The 26,058-nt window shown below is 44.4% G+C and overlaps 1 protein-coding gene and 1 pseudogene across 3 annotated transcripts in view; one reads left to right on the forward strand and one right to left on the reverse strand.

Annotated features, from left to right (window-relative positions):
• Positions 1-26,058, reverse strand: part of abca2 (ATP-binding cassette, sub-family A (ABC1), member 2) — a 592,651-nt gene that overhangs the window by 155,991 nt on the left and 410,602 nt on the right. For all 3 annotated transcript variants that reach the window (XM_070862856.1, XM_070862855.1, XM_070862857.1), the window contains exons 13-19: positions 25,586-25,682; positions 16,781-16,954; positions 15,045-15,147; positions 10,363-10,477; positions 5,287-5,477; positions 2,970-3,120; positions 892-1,096 (exon numbers count right to left, since the gene is read on the reverse strand). In XM_070862856.1, the coding sequence (XP_070718957.1) occupies positions 892-1,096; positions 2,970-3,120; positions 5,287-5,477; positions 10,363-10,477; positions 15,045-15,147; positions 16,781-16,954; positions 25,586-25,682 (1,036 nt within the window). The remainder of the gene's footprint in view (positions 1-891; positions 1,097-2,969; positions 3,121-5,286; positions 5,478-10,362; positions 10,478-15,044; positions 15,148-16,780; positions 16,955-25,585; positions 25,683-26,058) is intronic.
• Positions 21,015-21,250, forward strand: LOC139233246 (U2 spliceosomal RNA; annotated as a pseudogene).

Here is a 26,058-nt window from a genome sequence, read left to right on the forward strand (position 1 = left end):
CTATCTCTGGCTACCTGCGCTGATTTCTTAACTCTCTGCAAGGGTTTTCTGTGCGGCCACATACGCTGGCCTAAATTAGTTTGGAGCAACTATTAGCTGTCCAAACTGATTTCAATGGCCAAAACGGGCATAGGTGGTTGGTAATGCCCCCTTTTGAAAAAAACTAAACTAAAAAAAATTCTAACTAACTCACTTACACTGGCGCAAATTAAATGTGCAGAATGGGGATTTTCAAGACACTCGAGAAAAATCAAGTTGCTGAAAAAAAACCGGAGCAACTCCTGGGCAAATTTGGGCCCATAGAATGCTTACATTCTGAGGTGCTCTGCCTTCATATGAATGCTTGCACTCCAGGTGGGTCTGACCATGGCTCTATACAACTGAAGCATCACTCCCTCACTGTTGCATTCTAACCCTCTCAAGATCAAAGCCAACATTCTTTTTGTTTGCTGTGTAAATTTTAGCCATCAATAGTTAAAGTTGCAGGTCAGACGACAGGAGTATACATTAAGTTATCGGGGAGCAACCGAGCTGAAAACAGAACTGGATCAGAAGAGAAACCGTATGTACTTAACAAAAATGATGTACTGTATCACTAAAACGGAATCGGAAATAAAATCCCATGGATCAATCTTGCTCTTAAGTGGAACCTGTTCTTATCCCAGTTGTTCTTAAGTGTTGTAGCTTGTTAATGGATGGATGTAATGATCAAGACAAACAGAATCTAGACAGACAAACAGAGGAAATGAATCGAGATAGACAATGACAGGAAGGCAGAGTCTGAACACATATGTAGGAAGACAGAATGAACCAACATAGATACAATGAATGCAGACATTTATAACGAAAGATTACACAAATACAATAGTTACGTGAATGAGGCAGCAGTACCTGGATGGACAGCCTCGATGTACCATGTTAGTACTCCATAGACAGTGGCATCAACGATTAGCATGACCATGGAGAGGAGCAGGTTGAAGTCATCTCCTTCTACTGGTGACTGATTGAAGGTGTGCCATTGAATTCCAACCCCTGCCACCTCATAGAGCGCAAAGTACTTAGAACCAAGGCCAAATGCAGTCGTGGACATGAGGGACTGAAAGTACAAAGAGCAGCATTAGCACTCCATATTTCTTAATTCTTAATATCCAACCGTTATGGTATTCGATGTGTGAAAATATCTATTTATAAAACATTATTTCTATATAGTAGGCACAGCCATCTGTGATTGATCTGTAGACGATCCTACAATTTTGTGCCAGTTATGAAGGGTGTTTCTAAGAAAGTGTACTGCAATGTTTGCTGAGGCGTTTTTAAATATGGATTGTTTTACTCTTTCTGCAACATGCTTGTTGGATTTCTGTGCATTATAGTGTGTTTTCTCAGTTTGGTGGTCAGTTTGGTGTTAATTCTCAAGTTTGCCTAAATCTGGATCTAGATGGGTCAATTTGTGGAATCCTATAGTCCTGGGTAGCATCCAGCTCTGCAGTGACTGGAGTCACATCTTTTCTTCCCTTCAGCATGTTTTTACAGGAAGGATAGATTTTTTTATCCACAATCTCTGCTGCGCTTTGGGAATCCAGTTGTACATATCAAAACGGGTGTGATATGTATGAAGATTGACCTCAACTTAGAAAGTTGACCTCCTCTCAGAGTCCCTTTCCTCGGCTCCCTTTACTGCACTTGTATTGTCACAACACACCAAAATAACAGATTTGGAATTGTCTCCGCGGAAAGAGAAGGATATTTCCAGTATAGTGAGAAGCTCATTAGAGTAGGAAGGATCCATTGCCAATAGAAAATGTTAGTGCCATTAAGTCTGAATTCAGTTTGGAGCACATCATAAGACCTAATATTGCCAATATCAATCAGATCCAAAGTTCTTATAACTTCATTATGCCATGATTTGAAAGCCCTGCCTAAGGCTACTAGCTCAATGTTGATGCATCATGTTAATAATAATTCCCACAGTTCCCTCAAAGTATGGTAACTTTATCCTCTTAATAAATGCTTTCCTGAATCCCACATCTTCAACACTTTTTTAACCTTGACAGAGAAATATTGGAAATAGTTTTTCCATTTATTTAGTAGGAGACAACCACATTGTTATCCATAGATGACGAATTGCATCTGGTCTTTCATTCAGTCACAGAGTTGCACCTATCTGAGCCACGCCTGTATGAGAGATGCCAGATATCCCCGACAGAAATTGAAAGCACAGTCACTCCAGCTGCCCTCGCACACCTCCCAGGAGCCAGTTACCTTTCACTATTGGCGGGTGTTCAGCATACCCTCTAGGTTGAGGAATTTCTATGGCATTGATGATCATTAACGTAAAAGGATATTAAAAAAACTGGAGAATGCATCTTTTTGTACCTGGTAGTAGGCACTAAAAATAATTCTTGGGTCGTGGATGCAGTGTAAGATTTCCCTTTAAAGAACCAACATGCCTTAATGAGTGAGATAGAGCAATTTTCCAGGTCATCATGATGGCTTCTCGAAGTGCAATAATTAATTTAGTATGAATTATGCACCCTAATGAATTTTGACCTGCACCAATTAGGGCCCCAAAATCCTCTTACTGGATCAATACAGCCAGCTGAGGGGCCACCGACATCCCATCAGTCTGAACCGAATTGAACCTAAAGGATAATGCTCTAATCCTTGCTGTCTTTCATGAACCTTTACTGCAACAATACATCTTCACGGGGTAAAAGGACAAATAGGCAGCATACTGGTCTTCCAACATTTGAAATACAGTACCCATAATCATATGATTTGCTGCAATTACCAGGCCTCAACTTGCATTTGTGGAAAGAGGGCTTTGGATTACTGAGGAGATTTTGGTGGGTTAAAGATTTAACTCACTGAGTAAAACACAGCACTTGAATATATTTTATTCTTGTACAACTCATTCAGAAAAATGTAACAAAAATAATTGATCACATTATTTAAAAAAAATATCATACCGCAATGCACTTCTCGAATGCTGTGATTCTATCATGAGCTACCTCCTCGCGGATAGCCACGTACATGTACGGCACATAGCTTAGGAAATAAATTATCCCACCACACGCCGAGGCCAGCTTCGCCTTGGAGTAGACCACGGAGATCAGGAAGCTGCAAGAGTTCAAGGAAGAAGTCAGTGCAACAAAGGCAACGAGACCAGCTTTCCATTATATCTCAGAAAGAAGTGGCGCAACTTGTTCCAGTATGCTACTGAGAAGCTGTGCAGCATGGGTAAATGTGCTGCCTAGTGTGGTACTACTGAATGATATTGGTTAACATCTCCCTGATTCAGTCTCTGGTCTGTGTTGAGTTAGCTGAACTTATTCAGAGGAGGGGAAGGGCGGGAAATAGTAGATACAGCCCCCAGCACTTTTCTCTGGCCTGTTGAGTGTTAATGCAGTTTGCCAACTACACGAGAAGGACGGGAGTAATTGCAAACTTACTTTCAACGGCCAAGGAGAAGCTGCAGCTCACTTATTCAACATTCACATCCAGCAGCCAATTCTCAAACTGTGAACGTCAGCAGGGAGTTAAGCAGCCAAGGTACTCGCATCTTAATGAGGAACAAACAGCTGATTGAACAGCCGAGTCTGCCTTAATAGCCGGTGCATTTAACACGCTGTAAGTGGTGCCTTTGTAATCGCCATCAATGTGACTGTCGAATAACCAACATTAATTGCTCATTATAAACAGCGGCCCACCATAAGCATGGTTGGAGTAAGTGGTGGGGACTGTACTGCAATTGGTCTCAATGTCTGTAGGCTTAAAAAAAAGGAGAGAAAATCAGCAAAAATTTTTCTCCTCATCATCACTTAATTATTCCTGTGGGAAAGTGCACATCACTGACTTCTTCAATAATTCATCATTACTTATTTTAGTGCAATATTTTGTTGCTGCATAATATTCCCATAGAAATACCCTAATAATTGATGAAAAGACAAGATTGTGCTAAGCCATTACCCCTACCCAAGGCAAATATACTGCTGACACTGACTATCCATGCACTTGGGTTAGGTACCTGCCACTCATCAAACAACACATCATCGGCTTAAAAGTGAAGAACGAAACACTCAAAGTACAAACGTTGAATATCGCTTTTAAATTACACGATAAAGGTATACTGCGGAGAGCCAAGGGACACACTGCACTGAAGCACCAACAGGTCGTGTCACAGAATGTTAAGTCTTTGATATAGGGCCACAAATCCCCACATGGTAATTTTCCCATCTCAGTCTCATCAGTATAGCTTGGTAGAGGATAAAGAAAAATAATGTAGAATGTAGGGGAAGGAAGAAAATAATTCAATTAGCAAGAGAAGTGAAACTCAGAGATCAGAATGTGGTGTAATTAATTGGGGCTAAGATCTTCCAATTGAAATTTATTAAGACAGCAGGAAGGCAAAAGGTCGATTCACTTGGCTATAAATTCGCCATCTACTCAAATTAAGTTCAGTTATCACCACTGACTTCTTCAATAATTCACCATCACTTATTTTAGTATAATATTTTGTTGCTGTGTAATACTCCCATAGAAATACCCTAATAATTGATGACATCTCCTGCCTATCAAGACAGACACATTGTTTGCTTGGCTTATATTCCCTGGAGATTGAGGGGTGATCTGATTGAGGTGTTTAAAATGTTGAAAGGATTTGATAGGGTAGATACGGAGAAACTATTTCCTCTAGTGGAGGAAATCAAAATTAAGGTGACAATCTTAAAATTAGAGTTAGGCCATTCAGGTGGGAAATCAGGACGCACTTTTCCACTTAAAGGATATTAGAAATTTGAAACTCTCTCCCCAATAGGCTGTGGTTGCTGAGACAATTGGAGCTTTCAAGACTGAGATGGATATATTTTTGTTAGGTGAGGCCATCAAGGGATATCGAGCATAGGTGTGAAAGTGGAGTTGAGGTGCAGATCATCCATGATCTAATTGACTGGCGGAGCAGGCTCAGAGGCTGAATGGCCTCCTTCTGTTCCTATGATTAGCTAAAAGAAACGATAGACTAATGTAATTAGTTGAAGACCTGACATGGTCTGTAGTGCTCAAATCAAAAAGACTGTTTTTCATCATGAATTCATATGACAGTTGGTGCGCTTGGGAAATTCTGATCAAGATTAGATGCTTACAATGGACAGAAGGAAATCACCACCCTCGGGCGATTTGGGGGAGAAGGCTGAGTACCATCAGTTCCATGTTTTGAATGAGATATATAGCAATCCTTGATCTCTGAGTCTTCTGCAACTTTGTTTAATGTACAGCAATTTAACTCACCAGAACATGATGGTAGCTATGGCATAGATTGTAAGGAACAGCCAGATTATAAAGGGATCGCTATGCATCAGGACTTTGCCATACTTCAGGATGCCCGTCAGTGCAGTTACTGAGATCGAGAGCTGCACAAAGCCGGTGATGAACCAGGCCACCCAGTGGACAGCATTGTTCAACCCCATCATCTTCATGACCTGGAGGAGAATTGGAAGAGAGGCAGCTTGTTTACATCGACTCAACTATAGGCAGACTAAAGCGCTGATACTCACCAGCTCCTCACTAGTACCAAAAGGCTTGTACAACAGCATCCCACTGTCTTTATAACAGTGCTGTCCAATGCATTAGTCGCCAGCCACAGGTGGCTAATTGCATTTCTGATCAGTAAATTTTATAAAAATGAGTAACAGACGTCATTCTTCAGCATGTCACCTTAATAGTCATATTTGTACGACATATGCACATGCACTTTAAAGTTTGTGTGCATTTTTGGTCAAATAAATGGACGAAAATGAAGTGAGAGTTTTTTAATTGCTGCGAGTGCCTTACCTTCCTTGGTTACTAAATGGTGGTAGATGTCTATTAACTAAATATACACACAAGTAGTACATTCACCTGGCGTTTTCTACTACATTGTTGCCATAGCTACATCAATGCAGAGTTAGCAATTTCTAATGGACAACTCTGCAAGATGGTTTTTGAGTGACTCAAAGGCACCTTCTTAAAATGGTAATTTGTATTTCAAACCTTAATAAATTGAGTAACACAATATAACAGCCTAGCAGCTCCAGGGACAGAATTAATTAAAAATGTTGGCAATACATAGCAGGTCAATCAACAGCAGAGAGAGAAAGATATGTTAAATGATGCTAGTCCTGATGGCTGGCCCAAATCTTCTCTTTTCTACCTCCTGTGCATTTCGGACCAGCCCACACTGCGATCCATGGACAGAAGGAGTATGTGTGCGCGCTAGGTCCGTGCAGCAGAGCTTGGTCTCCAGTCGTCTTGGTTAACCCTTGCCACTGGATCAAGACCTAGCTCTGTCAAGCCCATGTGGTGGTTGGTGTGCAACGGCCACCCCACGGTAAAAGAATCCACGCGCAGGCATCTTCCACCCTTCAATATGTAGTTCAGGACCTGGAATGTCAGGTCCCTCATTGAAATACTGGTGAACTCATCCCTTTTTGGTGTGTAAGCAGTCATCCTCGATACGAGGGACTGCCTAATACTATACTGTATGATTTCTGGTAATTTTCTGTTTTTATTCAGATGTTCAGCCTTTGTGGATTTTCTTTTCATCTTCGATGGTAAAATGTTGTGTTATAATTTCTGAGGGCCTCAATCTGCATGAGAGCAAAGCTATCCTCTATTAGAAGACATAAGTCCTCAAGTATGCTGCTGTTCCCAATGGTATGTAGGATGGCAGCAAAGCACAACTCATGAATTCTATTATGGAGAGGAAACAATATGAAAACAAAACTTACAACTATTGGATTGCTCAAAGAGCCGTTGCAGGCACAATGGACCGAATGACCTCTTTCTGGGCTATATCATTCGATGAATCTATGATTCTAACTAATTGGGAATACAAATGGGGGAGGAGGGTGCCTGTGACAGAGCTTCCTGCGACAGCAGAACAGCATAAAGAAAAACAAGACAATCGCTCACTTCACCCAGAATAGGTCACCTTCTGATAACTTACACAGGGCAGCATGGGACACAGAAACATCAAATTTCCAAAACCAATCCCCCTTCTTGGCTGAAGAAGGGCAGTGTGGAGACAAAGTGGGCAAGAGACTTAAACCAAACCAAAAAAATATATCTCCAAAATTTTTCTTACACCCAGTGAGGTCAAGACGGTGTATATTCCAGAAGATCACTTTAAGATGCACCTTAGCATTTGCTGGGTCAAATTATTCCCTGTAATTAGGAGGACTTATTAATGTGACTGGCAGATTAATTAATATATTGACGCAACTTAGCTTTTATTAAAACATTGCCAATAATAATTCTATGAAATGATTCATATATATATATATTTTTTAAATGACCAGATTCAGATGACATTTGTATTATCCTTTCCATTCTGTGCACACACAAAACAACCCAGTGTAAAATGCAACTCGAATGACATTGCACTGCCTTCACCATTTCCCAGGGGTAGAGGAGTACACAGCTTGGAATGCACCAACTGTGCTATCTGAATTTAAAAGTATTGAAATATTAAAATGATTGAGTATCTCTTAACTCAAGCACTCCATACTACAATACGGATGGCATTTAGACCACATCTACTTGGCATGGACAGCAATATCACCATTTGATGGCTTCCTGGGACCAGGAATTGCAATGAAAACATAGGGCCCAAGTTTCCACACGATAAAAAATGGGCGCCCCTCCGAGCTGGGCGCCCGTTTTTCACACTGAAAACGGCGCTGGAAAAAAAACGCGCGATTCTGGAGCGCCCTGCAGCTCCATGTCTGCTTGGCGCAGGGCCCAGGGGAGCGGAGCCTACACTCGCGCCGATTTTCTAAGTGGGAGGGGGCGGGTACCATTTAAATTAGTTTTTTTCCTGCCGTCAATCCTGCGCGTGCGCGTTGGAGCGTTCGCGCACGCGCAGTGTGAAGGAAACATTGGCACTTAGCCATTTTTGTAGTTCTTTGTAGCTGTTTAATTTTTGAACATTTTTTAATAAAAGCACATTGCCATCAGCACATCAGCACTGAGGCTTCCTGCAGCAGTGAGAAGGCTGCAGGAAGCCTCAGAAAGTTGAGGCAGCCGTTAACCACCCCCCCCCCCCCCGCGGGAACGAACGGCTGCTTCCTTCCTCCGCCCCCCCCCCCTCCCCCGCAGCATTCTCCCTGGCTGAAGCACTTTCACAGGTAGGAAGATGGTTTATTTAATCTTTTCTTTGCTTATAAATGTTTATTCAGGTTGGATTTATTTGTATAATATTTGTATAAGTATAAATAAGGATTTATTATAGAATTTAATGACATCCCTTCCCCCCCCCCCTCTCGTTCTGGACGCCTAATTTTTAACCTGCGCCTGATTTTTTAATGTGTAGACAAGGTTTTTTCAGTTCTACAAAAATCTTCACTTGCTCCATTCTAAGTTAGTTTGGAGTACATTTTCACTGTGGAAACTTTGAAATCAGGCGTCAGTGGCCGGACACGCCCCCTTTTGAAGAAAAAATTCTGTTCCAAAGTGAAACTGTTCTACCTGACTAGAACTGCAGAAAACAAAATGTGGAGAATTGCGATTTCTAAGATAGTCCGTTCTCCACCAGTTGCTCCTAAAAATCAGGCGCAAATCATGTGGAAACTTGGGCCCAATATGTTGGTATCTTTAGTTGAGAATGAGTTAAAAGTTACTGTGTGATATGAAAGTTTGAAATACAGAAAGTCATTTTTATCAAAGTGCCTGTAATATGTATGATATTTTTCAGTGCTATCTTTTAATTTAATATTTCAAGAGTCCGAGTGCAGGAGAAATTTAATGGCCTTTAGAATGTAATTTTAATTTGCCATTATAGCTCAGATAGACATGGTACACATGCTTTTAAATTAATGGTTCGATTCTAAGTAAACAGCACATCAGTTCTGTGGTACAGTTTTGGCAAGTTTCTCACTTGGGGAAAATCAGCCTCTTCATAGTTAATTTACATGTCTATTTCAAGCCATTTTCAGAAGCTCAAACTTAATGAACCATCCATTTGCTGGGCCATATCTTTCTTCAGTAATGGCTTTGTCAAGGCTAAACAGAGAGATTATGTTTATGAATAAAATGGTGATTCTTATAGCTGCCGTTCTGTAATAGACTTCATGATTTATTGAAACATATGTGGGCGAGAGAAAAACTTAGGCTGGGAGAAAGCAAGGCTGGGGGAGGTCAGGTTAGAACAGAATAGGATCTGGAAGGGAACAGGGACAGGAAGGAACCCTAAGGTCAGAAGGATTAGAGGACCAAAGCTTGGTCCGAGATATGCATCTACTGTGGACTGTGTGATGATCATTTTTGCTGTGACAATAGAATGATGGATGGATGAGGTAGATCATGAATACTGAGGTTGCCGCTCAAAGGGTGAGGGAGGGCTTGGACCAGATCCCATGGCTGAGAGGGACTAGGATGGTGTCAGCTGGCATTGGGCTGGAGCAGAGAATGAGCAAGATTGACTGACAAGGCAGCACATACTCAGAGAGAGTGTGTATGTTAGCACCAGACCCGAGTAGTGATGTACTGACGTCACAGTGAGGAGGTGTCAAGGGTTCAGCCGAAGCAAACAGGGGTGTCTATATAAGAACATAAGAAATAGGAGCAGAAGTAGGCCATTTGGCCCCTCGAGCCTGCTCCGCCATTCAATAAGATCATGGCTGATCTGATCCAGGCCTCGGCTCCACTTCTCCGCCCGCTCCCCATAACCTTTCACTCCCTCATCTTTCAAAAATATGTCCATCTCCACTTGAAATATATTCATTGGCCCTGCCTTCACAACTCTCTGAGGTAGAGAATTCCAAAGATTCACGACTCTCAGAGGAGAAATACCATCTCATTTCCGTTTTAAATGGGAGATCCCTTATTGTGAAACTGTGCCCCCTTGTTCTAGATTTCCCCACGAGGGGAAACATCCTCTCTGCATCTACCCTGTCAAGCCCCCTCAGAATCTTATAAGTTTCAGTAAGATCACCTCTAAACTCCAATGAATATAGGCCCAACCTGCTCAACCTTTCTTCATATGACAACCCCTTCATCTCAGTCTACACTGTTGGCTGGTTTGAGAGAGTCAGGGCTGGGGAGGGAGGCAGAGAATCAGCATGTGCAGCATGGAATGGTGAGTGAAGAACGAGGCTGGACAGCTGAGCAGTTGGGTGAGGTGTAAGTTGCAGCAGGCGCAGTTTCTTACCTTCTGACAACTGGGTACCAAAGACAGGGACTGGCTGAATTCAGGATTGGTGAATTCAGGAGAAAACTGGGAGCAACAAAGTCTGGGGTATGGGATGGCTAGCACTAAAAACAAAAAGGGATTATGGCCCCATTAAGACACACTAGAAAAGATCTTCCCCAGCTCCCATCAAACCTCACCTCTTTTAGCCTGTGTTCCTTTTCTGCGACGATGTGCTGAATCATCATGGCTACTGAATACACCCACGATATAACCATGCAGAGGGGCATCATGTGCTCAATCACAAACAGGAAGCTGGATAAAAAAGGCAGGAAAATACTTTTGTTTAAACAACCATTTTTTAAAGATGATTGATTGCAGTATAAATCAATCTTAAATAATATTTGTGCCACTGTACCTACCAGCAATGAGAAGTACCCTAATATATTATAATATATATAAATGCTTCTTACCACGCCTTCTGTATGGAAAGTAAGTGGCTATGTTAATATAAACAAAGTGAATATTGACACCATTGTGTCAGCCAATAAGCTGGAGGAAGAGCGATACTTGTGGTTTACTCATTTACTCATAAACTACAGCAATGCCACAACTCAATTTCAAAATTCTCATCCTTGTTTTCAAATCCCACCATAGCCTTACCTCTCCCCATCTCTGTAATCTCCTCCAGCCTCCCCCCCCCCCAACCGAGATATCTGCGCTCCTCTAATTCTGCCCTCTTGAGCATCCCAATTATAATTGCTGAACCATTGGTGGCCATGCCTTCTGTTGCCTAGGCCCTAATCTCTGGAATTCGTTCCCTAAACCTCACGTCTCGGCCTCTCTTTCCTCCTTTAAGACGCTCCTTAAAACCTACCTTTTTGACCAAGCTTTTGGTCACCTGCCCTAATTTCTCCTCATGTGGCTTGTTGTCAATTTTTTTGTCTTATAAAACTCCTGTGAAACGCCTTGGGATGTTTTACTATGTTAAAGATGCTATATAAATACAAGTTGTTGTTGAGTCTCCAAACTCATGGCCAAAACTGCTGCACAGAGCACAGCAGGATTATTTCTCCAGCAAAATGCAATGAATGTAGGGTAGTTACATAATACAGATCCTGCGCGTAAAATCAATCCCAGTTGGTTACAGCAGTGCGGACTCCAGACGTGATTGATGGGGGAATTACCCAAACATCTCTATTCTGACCAGGACTTGTGGTGTCACTGTAGGCAGCCTTATTTCTTGAAGCGGTATCAGCATGCAATGAGTTTTTTAAATCATCACTCTTAAATCCAAGCGCACTGTGACAATGCTGTATTCTTAGATTAGGTGATCACTGGGGAAGGGCTCAGGCAAGGCTGTCCTGTTCTCTTGTCTGAATGAAGACAGAGCTGCTGTTATGAAAAGCAATTGATTCATTGCATGTTGATACCGCTTCAAGAAATGGTTCTCAAATCATTCCTCAGGGTCCCACAGTGCTGTGCAGACTATCTGGATTGCATTGTTGGGCGGTTTCTACAACAGGTTAAGCTTAAAAAAGAAAAACCTGTGCATGTACACAGTTCACAAGTTTGATTCTGACCGTCACACCCTCTCTAATGACTGGTGAAGGCATTTATACATCGGGAGCACAAAAGTAACTGGTAGTGAGCAGAAAGAATGCCTCCCTCCAATGCTCCCACCAGAGCCTTATCACATCTTTCAAAGTCATTTTCAAAAAGCTTTAGTGGCTAGTTGCCATCGGATCAGGCCGGGGAGCGGAAGAAGCAGTGTGGCGGCGTGGCCCAGCAGGCTGATCAGCCCCCTGCCTGCGAGCACCATCGGAGTGGAAGGAACACTGTGGCGGCATACCACTCCAGAGAGCAGCACGTGCTGGAGCAGGAGAGCAACAGCAATGAAGAGTGACGTCACCAAGATCCAGGTCGGTGATTGGAGCGTGGGCAGGTACTGCAGGAGCGGCGAGGCCGGGGCGACGAATTGGCGAGAGATTGTAGAGGGACGTGATCGGGGCCCAGGAGAGGCGCGAGTTCGGGGCCCAGAAGGGGCGAGGGCCCAGGGGCAGCAAGGGCCAGCCCACACTGCGATGTGTGTGTGCACTAGGTCCGTGCAGCAGAGCTGGTCTCTAGTCGTCTTGGTTAACCTTTGCCACTGGATAAAGGCCTAGCTCTGTCAAACCCGTGTGGTGGCTGGTGTGCAACGGCCATCACATTAAAAAAAAATCCACCCACCGGCATCTTCCACCCTTCAACATGTAGTTCGGGACTAGGGATCAAGGGGTATGGAGAGAAAGCAGGAATGGGGGACTGAAGTTGCATGATCAGTCAGGACCATATTAAATGGTGGTGCAGGCTCGAAGGGCCGAATGGCCTACTCCTGCACCTATTTTCTATGTTTCTATTAGGTCCTTCATTGCAACACCTGTGAACTTTTTGACGTGGAAGCAAGTCATCCTCAATTCGAGGGACTGCCTATGATCACACCTTTAGAAAGGTCAAAGAACCAACTTCTTTATTGAGTCTCAGGACTCTCCTAAAGCAACGGTTACACCAGATTTAATTTGTTATGCTACCTGCTTTGTAGCCTATGACATTAAACATGCTTTTGCTTCTGATCTCTGTGCAACCAAGTCTAATTTTAGCTCACAAACAATTCAGCCCATGGTAAGCGCATGGCATTACCTTTCAGCCAATGTGCCTGTATCTTTCAGAGTCCCAAAATCAGAAATTGGACTTACGAAAAACCAGCACAATGGCCCAGAATTTGCTGGGAAAATAATGGCGAGTTTACGGCGCTCTGTTTTACTAGTGGTTAAAAAACAGCAATTTGTGGCGCGGAATCACAAATCAACTCAAATTGAAAAAAGACTTGCATTTCTATAGCATCTTTCACAACCACCGGACATCTCAAAGAGCTTTACAGCCAATGAAGTACTTTTGGAGCGTAGTCACTGTTGTAATGTAGGAAACGCGGCAGCCAATTTGTGCACAGCAAGCTGCCACAAACAGCAATGTGATAATGACCAGATAAACTGTTTTTGCTATGTTGATTGAGGGATAAATATTGGCCAGGGCATCGGGGATAACTCCCCTGCTCTTCTTTGAAATAGTGCCATGGGATCTTTTATATCCACCTGAGAGAGCAGACCAGGCCTTGGTTTAACGTCTCATGTGAAAGACGGTACCTCCGACAGTGCAGCGCTCCCTCAACACTGCACTGGGAGTGTCAGCCTAGATTTATGTGCTCAAGTCCCTGGAGTGGGACGTGAACCCACACCCTTTTGACTCAGAGGCAAGTGTGCTACCCACTGAGCCACAGCTGACACATAGATTGATGGACAATCCAAGCAACTCCAACATTCGTCTTGCAAAAACAGGATCTAATCTCAATGGATGTCAAGAATTTGCTGCATTTGCACTGTAAATACAAATTAAACTTGCCACAGAAAGTTAGGGATGCTATTTCGCAGCGTAAGGACTCTATTAAATAGGGCGATTTATGGTCCTGACATGCCACTGAATCTTTGAGGCTCAGATGTGCAACAACTAAATCTGTGGAGTCTCATTCATGCAGATAGTAAATTGTTTCTTGATGTTTTTAAAATTTAATTTATTTTTCCTCTTCTATTTCAGTCTTTTTTTCTCTCTCCTAATCCAATCTTTCTTTCCCTCTCTATTTCTCTTTCTGTACCTGATTTGACTCTAATTCACCCTATTTCCTTCTCCTTCATTCCTCTGTTTCTTTCTCTATCCTTAAATCTCATTGGTTAAGAAGATCGGTTGTTAGTCCCATTGTTCACTAAGCTCGCACTTCCAGCAATTTGCCGCGCAAAAATAATTGGATCTGGAGGGCGAAGAAAGAAAATCCAACTCGCGCCGCTCACCGTGACATGCCCCGCTCCAGAAAATTCATATAACGTGATTATTTCACAAAAAAAACCCTCCTCTCTGAGGTAAAAATGAAAATATGGGCTAGAAATTGGGTATCAACCCGTTTGGGGGCGGTAACACTCAGGTTACCGCCCCCCAGATGGAAGCGGAGCACTAAATCAAGCACTTCACTTCCTTCCCGAGGCAGTAACGGGCCGCACGCTTCACCAGCCGCACGCACTGGGCCGCGAGGCGTTGCCGCGTCTGAGGGGCTCTTCCCTCAATGAAAGGGAAGGGCCTAAGCTGCCTACTCTGCCAAAGAAGAAGCCATCTACCACTTAAGCAGAATGCCGGGCTGAGCGATCACTGCACCGACCCCGTCAACAAACTGCGACTGGACCGGCAACGAAAAGGGCAGATTTTTTTTTCACAGCAGCCGGCCATCTCTCCTTCGCCCCGGTAGCGGCCGGCTGCCCAGTACGAGTCCCCTGAAGCTGTTACTGTTATCGCTCCGTGCTGCTTCAGGGGGCAAAACCCAATTTAGGGGCCGGGGTGCCAGGCACGGCGATGATGTCACGATCTCTGGGCGCAAGGCTGTAGCGCCACCGCTAAACACCGACCGAATTTAGCGGTAGTCGTTAGCGACGCAGTGCCCCCAAGGGTGCTAACAGGAGGTGCCAATGCACCCATTTTCTCCCATTATATTCCCCCAACGCAGGCTTTGATCAGGATTTTAAAAAATATCCTATTAGTAATTATACACATAGAAGTGACAACACGGGAACAGGCCATTCGGCCCAACCTGTCCCTGTTGGTGTTTACCCTCCACGTGAGCAATTATTTCTCATCACATTTATCCACTAAGTTCCCACATCCCTTCAACTCTTTTTCCTTCATCCACCTATCCAACTTAATCTTGGATGTTGACATCGTCTTGCACACTAACAGTCTGAGTCAGCTTATTTCATGTTATTTCTTCCTTCTTCCGTACTGCCACGACTGGACCAATACTCACTCATCCCTGGTGTAGCAGGGGTAGGGAAACATCTGGACATAGTTGCCAGGCTCCACCACGTCATGACCCACAAATGTGTTGATAATGGCCCGTTCCATCATATCTACAGAGGAGATGACAGACAGTACATTAAATCTGAAGAAAGGTCCTAAATCACAACATTGAAAGTTTGCTGCCACCTGTATAAAGGGCAAAGTATAACTAGTAGTGGCTGATTGCTCCATGGGAATAAACATCCTTTCTGCAAAAAAAATCCTCCAGTGACGACAAAAGGTATTGAGCTTAATTTCTAACTAAGCATTTTAAGCTGAAGATGCAGGTGATCCCTTCTTTATACAATTGGTGTTGATACAAAACTGTTGGTTTATATTTAAACAGTGCAATTTTTAATGATGTCTCAGGATCAAGCAGCTATGTACTGTTCCCCAGATACATTAAAATGTCTCAATGGGTAAAGACACAATTTGCTGTGATGTTGAGCCATGCAAACACAAAATGTCACAGGCACGCCTTACGGTCTCAGTCAGTCAGGGTGTCAGGTAGTCAGGCTCTCAGAAAGGGTGCTGCAAAAGCAGTCAGGGCCTGCAGCATGGGTTTGGGCTGAGCCGGGATTTCAACTCCTGCTGCAAAGTGCAATTATGTGGACATTGTGCAAGGACAGGATTGGGTCCTCAAGGCCAATGCTCAGGTTTGTGCACGAAGAACGTCTACTTGAGGTATCGGAGGACAGCTGGTGCACGCGGTGCTATAACCTACAGCAAGTCAGCATCTTCGGGGACAAGCAACAGCAGAAACAAACAGAAAATGCTGCAAACACTCAGCAGGTCAGGCAGCATCAGTGAAGAGAGAAACAGACTAGTTCATGGTTCAGTTGTAGACACTACGCCAGAACTGGAAGAAATTACACAGGAACAGGACGTAAAAATGAAAAAAAGAACAAACGGAAGTGGAAAAGCACCCAAAAGAGAAGAAATTGAATGATCTGGAAGGTGTTTAAATGGAAAACAGGAGAGGGCTAAAGGGCTGAATTGCTACTGACATGAGACAATAGGAAGCACGGAGAGAGAAATTGAAGAAATACAAGATGCAGAGAACATGAGAACAGATGAGGTGATGGCCGGCGGGAAGAAAAGACAGGGAGAATTGGAATGAGGAAAAACTGGCAATTGATGTTCGCATCTCAAACATCGGACCGGTTCACCAAATGTATACTATGTATGGCAAAAAACAGCATTCCAGCAGCAAGCCTGGAGTTGTGTAACCAGTGGCACTTGGTTCTTAATTCTTTGGCCCCCAACACGCATTATCTACGCAACACAATCGAGGATTCTAGATCTGCAGGAATCCTTTAACATACAATGTGTGCATTCTTGGATTTTACATCAGTGAATCACCACACCATGAATTCTAGACTGAAAAATCAAAACCACAAAACACGTGGGATTGGGTGGCTGTGTGACTGGGCAACACTTGCATACTGTCCCCCACATAGCCTGTCTGCATTCTCCCATTTGTCGGACAAATCACGCTTGCGCCGCATTTTGAATCACTGATGCTTGAAATCACGCTCGCACAACAGTGCATCCATTAGCCAGTGGCAGCTGTACAGATTAACGAGGGCCGATGTGCGGTCAGACTCAAATGCAGACAGATGAAAGAAGAATTGGAAAGAAAGCGATCAGAGATTGAGTAGTCGACAGTTGATGAAGAGCCACGCCGAGTCCCTGTGAACCCACCTTGTATCCAAACAAATCCGTACAGGAAATAGAATCTGCCGCCAGTGTTAGGCCCTGGTCTCCAGTAGGCCCTGCGAATCTCATTGGTCTTCTCAGTGAAGCTGGAATTTTGGCGGATCTTCAGCATGACATGAGGGGGCAATGTGCCATCCTCCTTAGTCTGAAATATCACACCTTGGGGATGAAAGAAATAAATCTGCTCAGAAAAATTCTAATATTCGTGTTTCAAAATCGAAACAAAGCCATTGTTGCTTTTGCTGAATGAAAACTGCAATGGATCGCAGAGCATTTGTCTCGGCGCCCATCACTGTGACACAATTAAAATACATGGATCATATCATCTTACATCTATGTAGGAAAAAACACATTTTTAAAAATGATTTCCGTGAAACCATGTACAATTTTCTAGATGGTCGATTTAATGATTTTAGCCGCAACTGTGATTATAAAATTTAGGTCCTGATTATAATCGGTGCTCAGCTGCCTGAAGATGCTGCATCCCATTACACTTATGAAAAGTCATTTAACAACCCAAGGCTGATGAGAAATAGACCTCCGTTTCATTTTAATTGTTCTGAAATGCTAACTGGCAGTCATGTGTGCAATTGTTTAGTAATGATATTATTTGGCACCAATTTCTTCACCATTTAATCAAATGATTCTTCGAAGCTGAAAGTGTTAGAAGCCGCATTAAAATCAGGAGAACAAAGAGAAAATATAAATTTAAAGGATCATTAGTCAGGAGGCAGTTTGTTCCAGGACGTTTGACGATTCCTTTAAATATACACCCCGTGTGTTATATATGTGGACTTGTATTTACTCTGTACAGCCACCAGAGGGCTCATCCCCTGGAGTCCCAAGTAATTCCATAATCCCTTGTGAGCACAGGTATTTAAGAAGGCTTCACAGGTTGGAGAGGCACTCTGGAGGCCTGCAATAAAAGACTAAGGTCAGACTTTACTTTGAGCTCACAGTGTTCAGTCTGACTCTTTCTCCATACACAACAACTGGCGATGAGATACAGATAGCGAACCCAAAGATGCACAGAACAGTGGGCATCCTGGAGAAATTTTCAGAGGGAGATGATTGGGAAACTTTTCTGGAGCGACTCAACCAATACTTTGTGGCCAATGAGCTAGATGGAGAAGAGAGCGCTGCCAAACGAAGGGCGATCCTCCTCACCGTCTGTTGGGCACCAACGTATGGCCTCAAAGAATCTGCTCACTCCAGCAAAATCCACAGAGAAATTGTATGAAGATTTGTGCACACTGGTCCGAGAGCATTTGAACCTGAAGGAAAGCGTTCTGATCGCGAGGTACCGGTTCTACACCTACAAAAGATCTGAAGGCCAGGAAGTGGCGAGTTATGTCGCTGAGCTAAGATGCCTTGCAGGACATTGCGAATTTGAAGGACATTTGGAACACATGCTCAGAGACTTTTTCGTACTTGGCATTGGCCACGCAACCATATTTCGCAAACTTTTGACTGTAGAGACCCCAATCTTGAGTAAGGCCATAGCGATAGCCCAGGCGTTCATTGCCACCAGTGACAATACGAAGCAAATCTCTCAGCACACAAGTGGTGCTATAAGTACTGTGAACAAAGTGATGTTGTTTTCGAATCATAACGTACAGGGCAGGTCACACACACCTACAGCTGCATGTCCGCAGATGACTCAGAGTCCACCATCAAGGGTGATGAATGCAAGGTCATTAACACCTTGTTGGTGCTGCGGGGGTGATCATCATTTCCATTCATACCAATTCAAAGAATAAGTTTGCAAGGGCTGTGGAACAATGGGACACCTCCAACGAGTGTGCAGGCGAGCTGCTAAGCCTGTTAAACCTGCTAACCACCATGTTGCAGAGGAGGACAGATCCATGGAGGAGGATCACGATGAACCAGAGCCTCAGAGGAGACAGAGGTACATGGGGTGCACACATTCACCACGAATTGTCCCCCGATAATGCTGAATGTTGAACTAAATGGTCACCCAGTGTCAATGGAGCTGGACACGGGCGCGAGCCAGTCCATCATGGGCAAAAAGACTTTCGAAAGGTTGTGCTGCAACAAGGCTTCAAGGCCAGTCTTAACTCCAGTTCGCATGAAACTAGAACTTACACAAAAGAACTGATTCCTGTAATTGACAGTGCTACCGTAAAGGTCTCCTATGATGGAGCGGTGCACAAGCTACCACTCTGGGTGATGGTCCCACGTTGCTCGGCAGGAGCTGGCTGGGAAAGATACGCTGGAACTGGGACGACGTCCGAGGGCTATCGCCCACTGATGACACTTTGTGTGCCCAGGTCTTAAACAAATTTCCTTCGCTGTTCAAACCAGGCATCGGGAAATTCCAAGGAGCAAAAGTGCAGATCCACCTAATTCCGGGGGCACGACCCATCCATCACAAGGCGAGAGCAGTACTGTACATGATGAGAGAAAAGGTAGAGATCGAACTAGACTGGCTGCAACGAGAGTTCATAATTTCACCGATCGAGTTCAACGAGTGGGCCAGTCCTATTGTCCCAGTCCTCAAGGGAGACGGCACCATCAGAATCTGTGGCGATTACAAAGTAACTATCAATCGTTTCTCTCTGCAGGACCAAAACCCACTACCAAAGGCCGTGACCTCTTTACAACGCTGGCGGGATGAAAGACGTTCACAAAGCTGGATCTGACTTCAGCCTATATGACGCAGGAACTGGAGGAATCATTGAAGGCTCTCACCTGCAACACGCACAAGGGTCTTTTTGTTTATAACAGATGCCCGTTTGGAATCCGATCAGCGGCGGCAATATTCCAGAGAAACATGGAAAGTTTACTGAAGTCGGTCCCACACACTCTGGTTTTCCAGGACGATATCTTGGTCACAGGTCGGAACACAGTCGAGTACCTGCAGAACCTGGAGGAGGTTCTTAGTTGACTCAACCGTGTGGGGCTCAGGTTAAAACGCTTGAAGTGCGTTTTCCTGGCACCTGAAATGGAGTTCTTGGGAAGGAGGATTGCGGCGGACGGCATCAGGTCCACCAACGTGAAGACGGAGGCAATCGAGAACGTACCAAAGCCACAGAACTTGATGGAGCTGCGGTCATTTCTGGGACTCTTGAACTACTTTGGTAACTTCTTACTGGGTCTCAGCACACTGTTAGAACCACTGCATGTCTTACTATGAAAAGGGGGCGAATGGGTTTGGGGCAAAAGCCAAGAAAATGCCTTTATAAACGCGAGAAAATTGTTATGCTCAAACAAATTGCTTGTGTTGCATGATCCACATCAGTGTTTGGTACGAGCATTTGATGTGTCGTCATACGGCGTCGGGTGCGTATTGCAACAAGCTAATGATTCGGGAAACTGCAACCGGTTGCTTATGCATCCAGGAGTCTGTCTAAGGCTGAGAGAGCCTACAGCATGATTGGAAAGAAGCTTTAGCGTATGTCTATGGGGTAAAGAAAATGTATCAATACCTGTTTGGGCTAAAATTCGAATTGGAAACTAACCATAAGCCACTTATATCCCTGTTTTCCGAGAGTAAAGGGATAAATACCAATGCATCGACCCGCATCCAGAAATGGGCGCTCACGTTGTCCGCATACAACTACGCATTCACCACAGGCCAGGCACAGAAAACTGCGCCAATGCTCTCGTAGGCTGCCATTGCCCACCACGGGGATGGAAATGGCACAGCCCGCAGATCTAGCCATGGTAATGGAAGCATTTGAGAGTAAGCAATCATCCGTCACTGCCCGGCAGATCAAAACCTGGACAAGCCAGGACCCTTTATTAGCTCTAGTCAAAAGCCGTGTGCTTCATGGGAGCTGGTCCAGTGTCCCAGTGAAAATGCAGGAAGAGATAAAGCCGTTCCAGCAGCGCAAAGATGAAATGTCTACACAGGCAGACTGCCTTCTGTGGGGCAATCGAGTAGTGGTACCAAGAAGGCAGAGACACCTTCATCAATAACTTCCACAGTACCCACCCAGGCATCGTAATGATGAAAGCGATAGCCAGATCCCACGTGTGGTGGCCCGTTATCGATGCGGACTTAGAGTCCTGCGTGCACAAATGTAATACATTAGCGCAAGTTAAACAATGTACCCAGGGAGGCGCCGCTTAATTTATGGTCTTGGCCCTCCAAACCGTGGTCTAGGGTACACGACAACTAGGCATGCCTGTTCTTGGGTAAAATGTTCCTTGTGGTTGTAGACGTGTACTTCAAGTGGATTGAATGTGAGATAATGTCGCTTCTCGGCCTTTTGGCTAAGATCATGCGTAACTGACCTGACAGGGGAGTAACCACCATAACCCCAAGGTGGTTCTCCCTGGATCAGGAAGGTATATGCTTGCTTTTTTGGAAATAGGTGGGTGGGGTGGCTTGACCCATCCACCTCCACGGAGGTGTGTGGGGGGCCTGACCCATCCACCTCCATGGCACGAACCTGGTATTGCAGTACTTCCAGGAACGGTGCAGTGGCTCTCGGCCTTTTGGCTAAGAGCATTGGCGCAGAGTGATCCTTGATGTGTGCAAGGTGACCTCTGGTGTTTGTGATTTGACAAAGAATTGGAACGATTGGCTACGAATTTAAAAAAAAAATGAATGTGAGATAATGTCGGCTAGCACGTCCGCTGCCACTACTGAGAGCCTGCGGGCCATGTTTGCCATACACGGCCTAACCGATGTCCTGGTAAGTGACAATGGGCCATGTTTTACCAGTGCTGAGTTCAAAGAATTCATGACCCGTAACAGGATCAAACATGTCACATCTGCCCTGTTAAAACCAGCGTCCAATGGTCAGGCAGAGAGAGCAGTGCAAACCATCAAGGAAGGCTTGAAGAGGGTAACTGAAGGCTCACTGCTGACTCGCCTATCCAGAGTCCTACCGCACGAGACCCCACTTATTCACTGGGATCCCACCTGCTGAACTGCTCATGAAAAGAGCACTTAAGACAAGGCTCTCATTAGTTCACACTGATCTACATGAACAGGTAGAGAGCAGGCGGCTTCAACAATGTGCATACCATGATAGCGCAATAGGTCATGCGAGATTGAAGTCAATGATCCTGTATTTGTTTTAAATTATGGACAAGTTCCCATGTGGCTTCGCGGCATTGCAGTGGCCAAAGAGAGAAGCAGGGTGTTTCGGGTCAAACTTTCAAATGGACTCATTCACCAGAAACACTTGGACCAAATCAAATTCAGATTCACGGACTGCCCTGAGCAACCTACCTTGGACCCTACCGTTTTTGATCCACCAACATACACACCAGTGGCAACCGGCACCACGATTGATCACGAAGCAGAACCCATCATCCATAGCAGCCCTGCAGGCCCAGCACACCAGGCAGCCCAGCAAGGTCAGCTGCACAGCAGCCCAGCGAGGGCCCAACAAATGATCTTTCACACCAAGATGATCAACCAGGGCAAGAAGGGCCCCAGATCGACTCACATTGTAAATAGTTACACTATTGACTTTGGGGGGATGGGGGGAGTGTTGTTATACATGTAGACTTGTATTTACTCTGTGCAGCCACCAAAGGGCTCACCCCCTGGAGTCCCAAGGGATCCCATAATCCCTTGGGAGCACAGGTATTTAAGGAGGCTTCACAGGTTGGAGAGGCACTCTGGAGACCTGCAATAAAAGACTACGGTCACATTTTACTTTGAGCTCACAATGTTCAGTCTGACTCTTTCTCCATACACAACACCGTGAACAGCAATCGTCCAGCTAAATGCCATCCTCCATCCTGAGTTAACTTTGAAGAGCTGGCATAAATTATTTTAAAAGTGTGTACAGAATTTCTTTCCCCTCCCCCCTCCCCCCCAAAGGCCGAACTCTTGTTGGGTTACATTAACTTAACTGTCCATTCATACAACTTCTGCCTTCTTTGTGTCTCATGGTGCCTGTAATGGCCCCACATTGAATTTCCATTCACGGCTGTATCACTGCTGGCAAGTGCTGAGCACAAGGCTGGAGTTAACCCACATTGAGGGAAGGAAGAAGCAGCAGACAGAAACTAGACCCCTAACTGCTCTCATGCACCTCCTAGCGGCTGCAATTGGAGCAGAATTGGGGGGCACGTGTGACCAGAAGCTTTGACACAGCGGGTCCCGGATGGTGTTTGGCATAACTCCGGAAAAGGAAGCAAACATCTTTTTTTAAAAAAAAAAAGAAAAAAGAGGAAGCATTAATTCAGAAAGGGAAAATTAATAATCCTCAGCCCTGCACCCAAGAGCCCATTTGGACGGTTCCAAAAATGACAGAACTTTTTAAGTGACATGATAAATATTACTATGAACACACAAGGTCCCTGTGACAACCTTCGGTGATGTCTTCACATTAAGATGTGCTATCTGAAAGCAAGAAAACTGCTCATACTGTAGCTGAACGATGTTCTGTAAATTAGTTTGCAATGATTAAGATAGTGAGTCTCTATTATTCTGAGCAATGAGCAATATTCCAGCTGGCTGTCTATACGGGAAGATTCTCATCTATTTTCAGCTCAGAACAAATAAAAATCGAGGAGTTCCAATCCATCAAGGACTGTCCTGGCTTCAATCAAGTGGGCAAATGTATAATGAGCATCCCAAATTTTAACTTCGGAGAACAGCTTCCTTGCCAAAGGTACACATCCTGGTTCAGATGGAGGAAACACATGGCCATTGTTCATCGGTTCCACTTGCTTCCTCACTTCCACCTTCACTTCGAAGAGCTGCAAGTGACATCGCTGACTGAATAACTCTGCAGCGCTTCCTTTCTTATCTTTCTGACTGAGGGAGAAGGCTTCAATGTTAAAGACACGATGAATGCTATGAAAAAGAAATATTTCTGTCTGATAGAGCCACAGTCAGGTGAAAGAGTAACCCAAGCAGCATGTGACAGATAGGGTCTACAAGCCACCCAGTTCATGCTCTCAGCTGGAGGAAGAATTGGTGTTTATTTTCCATCCTGAGGAAGTAAGGTGTTTCAGTTTTGATAGCCAATCCATCTGACTACACAGGTCAAACCCTTAACACGTTATGTTCTGCATTTTTCCAGTTGACAGAACCTGAGCTAACTCTGGGACCATGGTAATACATTTTTCAGAGTGAGGTAGCAATCCCAACCACTGTTGCTCCTCCTCCTCCACCTATTTATGGCAGACGATGTTCATGCACTTTTATGCTTTAGCAGTGCAACTAATTGCACTCCATAGTCTTGGCAAATGTGCCCCCTGGATGAGCAGCTCCCAGTCTGATATTAAAAGCAGAGAGAGGCGCACTGACATCACTGTCCTGAAACTGGATGCAATCTCAAGCATAAAGAAAGAACAGAATCTGTGAAAGATATGTTGGGGCTGAGCATTCTCAAAAGAACAATTCATACATGTGTGTTGTTGGATTTAAATGGAACAGCCAAGTGACATCGACGACTGAATAACTCTGCAGCGTTTTGTGGCAGACAAAAATTCACATCATAGAATCTTACAACACAGGAGGAGGCCATTCGGCCCATTGTGCCTGTGACAGCTTTTTGAACGAGCTATCCAATTAGTCCCACTCCCCTACTCTTTCCCCATACACAGCAAATTTTTTCCCCTTCAAGTATTTATCCAATTCCCTTTTGAAAGTTACTATTGAATCTCCTTCCACGACCCTTTCAGACAGTGCATTCCAGCTCATAATAACTCGCTGTGTAAAAGAATTTCTCCTCATCTCCCCTCTGGTTCTTTTGGCAGTTACCTTAATTCTGTGCGCACTGGTAACCGATCCTCCTGCCAGTGAAAAATTGTTATCCATTTACTCTTGCAAAACCCTCATATTGGACATTTCAGCTGGCAAGTATCAGGAACTATATCGGCTGTTCCAATTCTAATATTTATACACGCACACAATAGATAGGTTATCTTGCCCATTTACCTCTGTTGTGAATATAATTCTAGAGGTAGTCCCCTATGAAGGACAACATCCATTGAATCCTGTCCCAACAATTACCTGTTTCAACTGACGAGCCTCAACAACAAACTAAAGTTTTAGAGCTGAAGCTGTACCAAGAGATTGCAATCTTCAAATTCTGCAGTTCTTCCGGTTTCCCATCGTCGTTATGGCAGAAGACCAAGAGAAGCACGCAGATGTTCAGAGCCCACCTACTTACGATCAACTGAAGTCAGCCCCAAAGGAGATTTTAGACTGGCTTCACTGCAGCCTCTGTCCTGGATTGCTACGTTGCTGTTCTATATCTACACCGTCAACAACGACCCTGCTACTAACATACATGAGAAACAATTGCAACAATTCATAGCTGAACAGGTTTTTTTTTTCCAGTTCATAGCATTGAGATGAAGTCAACTATTGCCCCTGGTCGGAACCCAACAGCAGATCACATTCGATGTCACTCATTGAAACATAACTTTTCCAAAATGTGTGCAGTAACTTTGTACAATCATCCAAAGTGTCTGGAGAAAGAAACCAACTAGCCTCCAGGCAATTTGGTTGCGCATCAACATGCAGTGCCATGAAACAAGGGGGCACAGGTTTGATCCTGGGTTTAGCTGAGTGCTGGAACTCTGGCTCGAGCAAATATGAATGGTGCGTCTCCACTTAATACTATCATGCACCACCTGGCTGTTAGCTTCAACCTGCCAACCACCCCATCCTTCCATCCATCTCAGCAGTGAGATGTGCATGAATCTGGTCATGGAGTAAAGGGGGATTGCCTTATTGGAATGTAAATACCTCCAAAAAGAGGGTGAGGAAAAGAACATTCGTTTCTTGTTATAATCAGTTTTAAACCGATTGCATTGTAATAAAAGCTGAAAATATAAAATACTTACTGGCAAACACTGTGACGTTGTCATGATACGCCTGGTTTAAGGTGTAGTTCACAATACTCTCTTCATTGGGGAAGCCTTTAAAAATGTCCACACTCACCTGTGGAAACAACACTGAGCAAAATCATCACCATGATAGCAACAGCCTGAAGATACAGTTTCCCAGAACCTCCAGCAGATGCTGAAACTAAAACACAGCCTCACCTGACACTAAATCTCACCGGCCCTCAGTTGCAAATGGTCCACCCTGAGAGAAAGTGAGGGTCAACAAGGTCAATCCCATCTTCCGGGGAATCAGAATAGTAAGCCGAGGACAGGTACTTCAACACAGGATTGGAGGGGTGGAAGGACTGGGACAATCAACTCAGGCCATTCTTGTCCACTTGCCAGTTGATTACAAGTGGCATTGATAGGGGCCTGGAAGTAGTTTCCACGCCCGCTGTTTGAGCTGGGATTTAATATGTGGCCCAGTAATT

The sequence above is a fragment of the Pristiophorus japonicus genome, chromosome 20 (assembly GCF_044704955.1).
Source record: "Pristiophorus japonicus isolate sPriJap1 chromosome 20, sPriJap1.hap1, whole genome shotgun sequence".
NCBI lineage: Eukaryota > Metazoa > Chordata > Chondrichthyes > Pristiophoridae > Pristiophorus > Pristiophorus japonicus.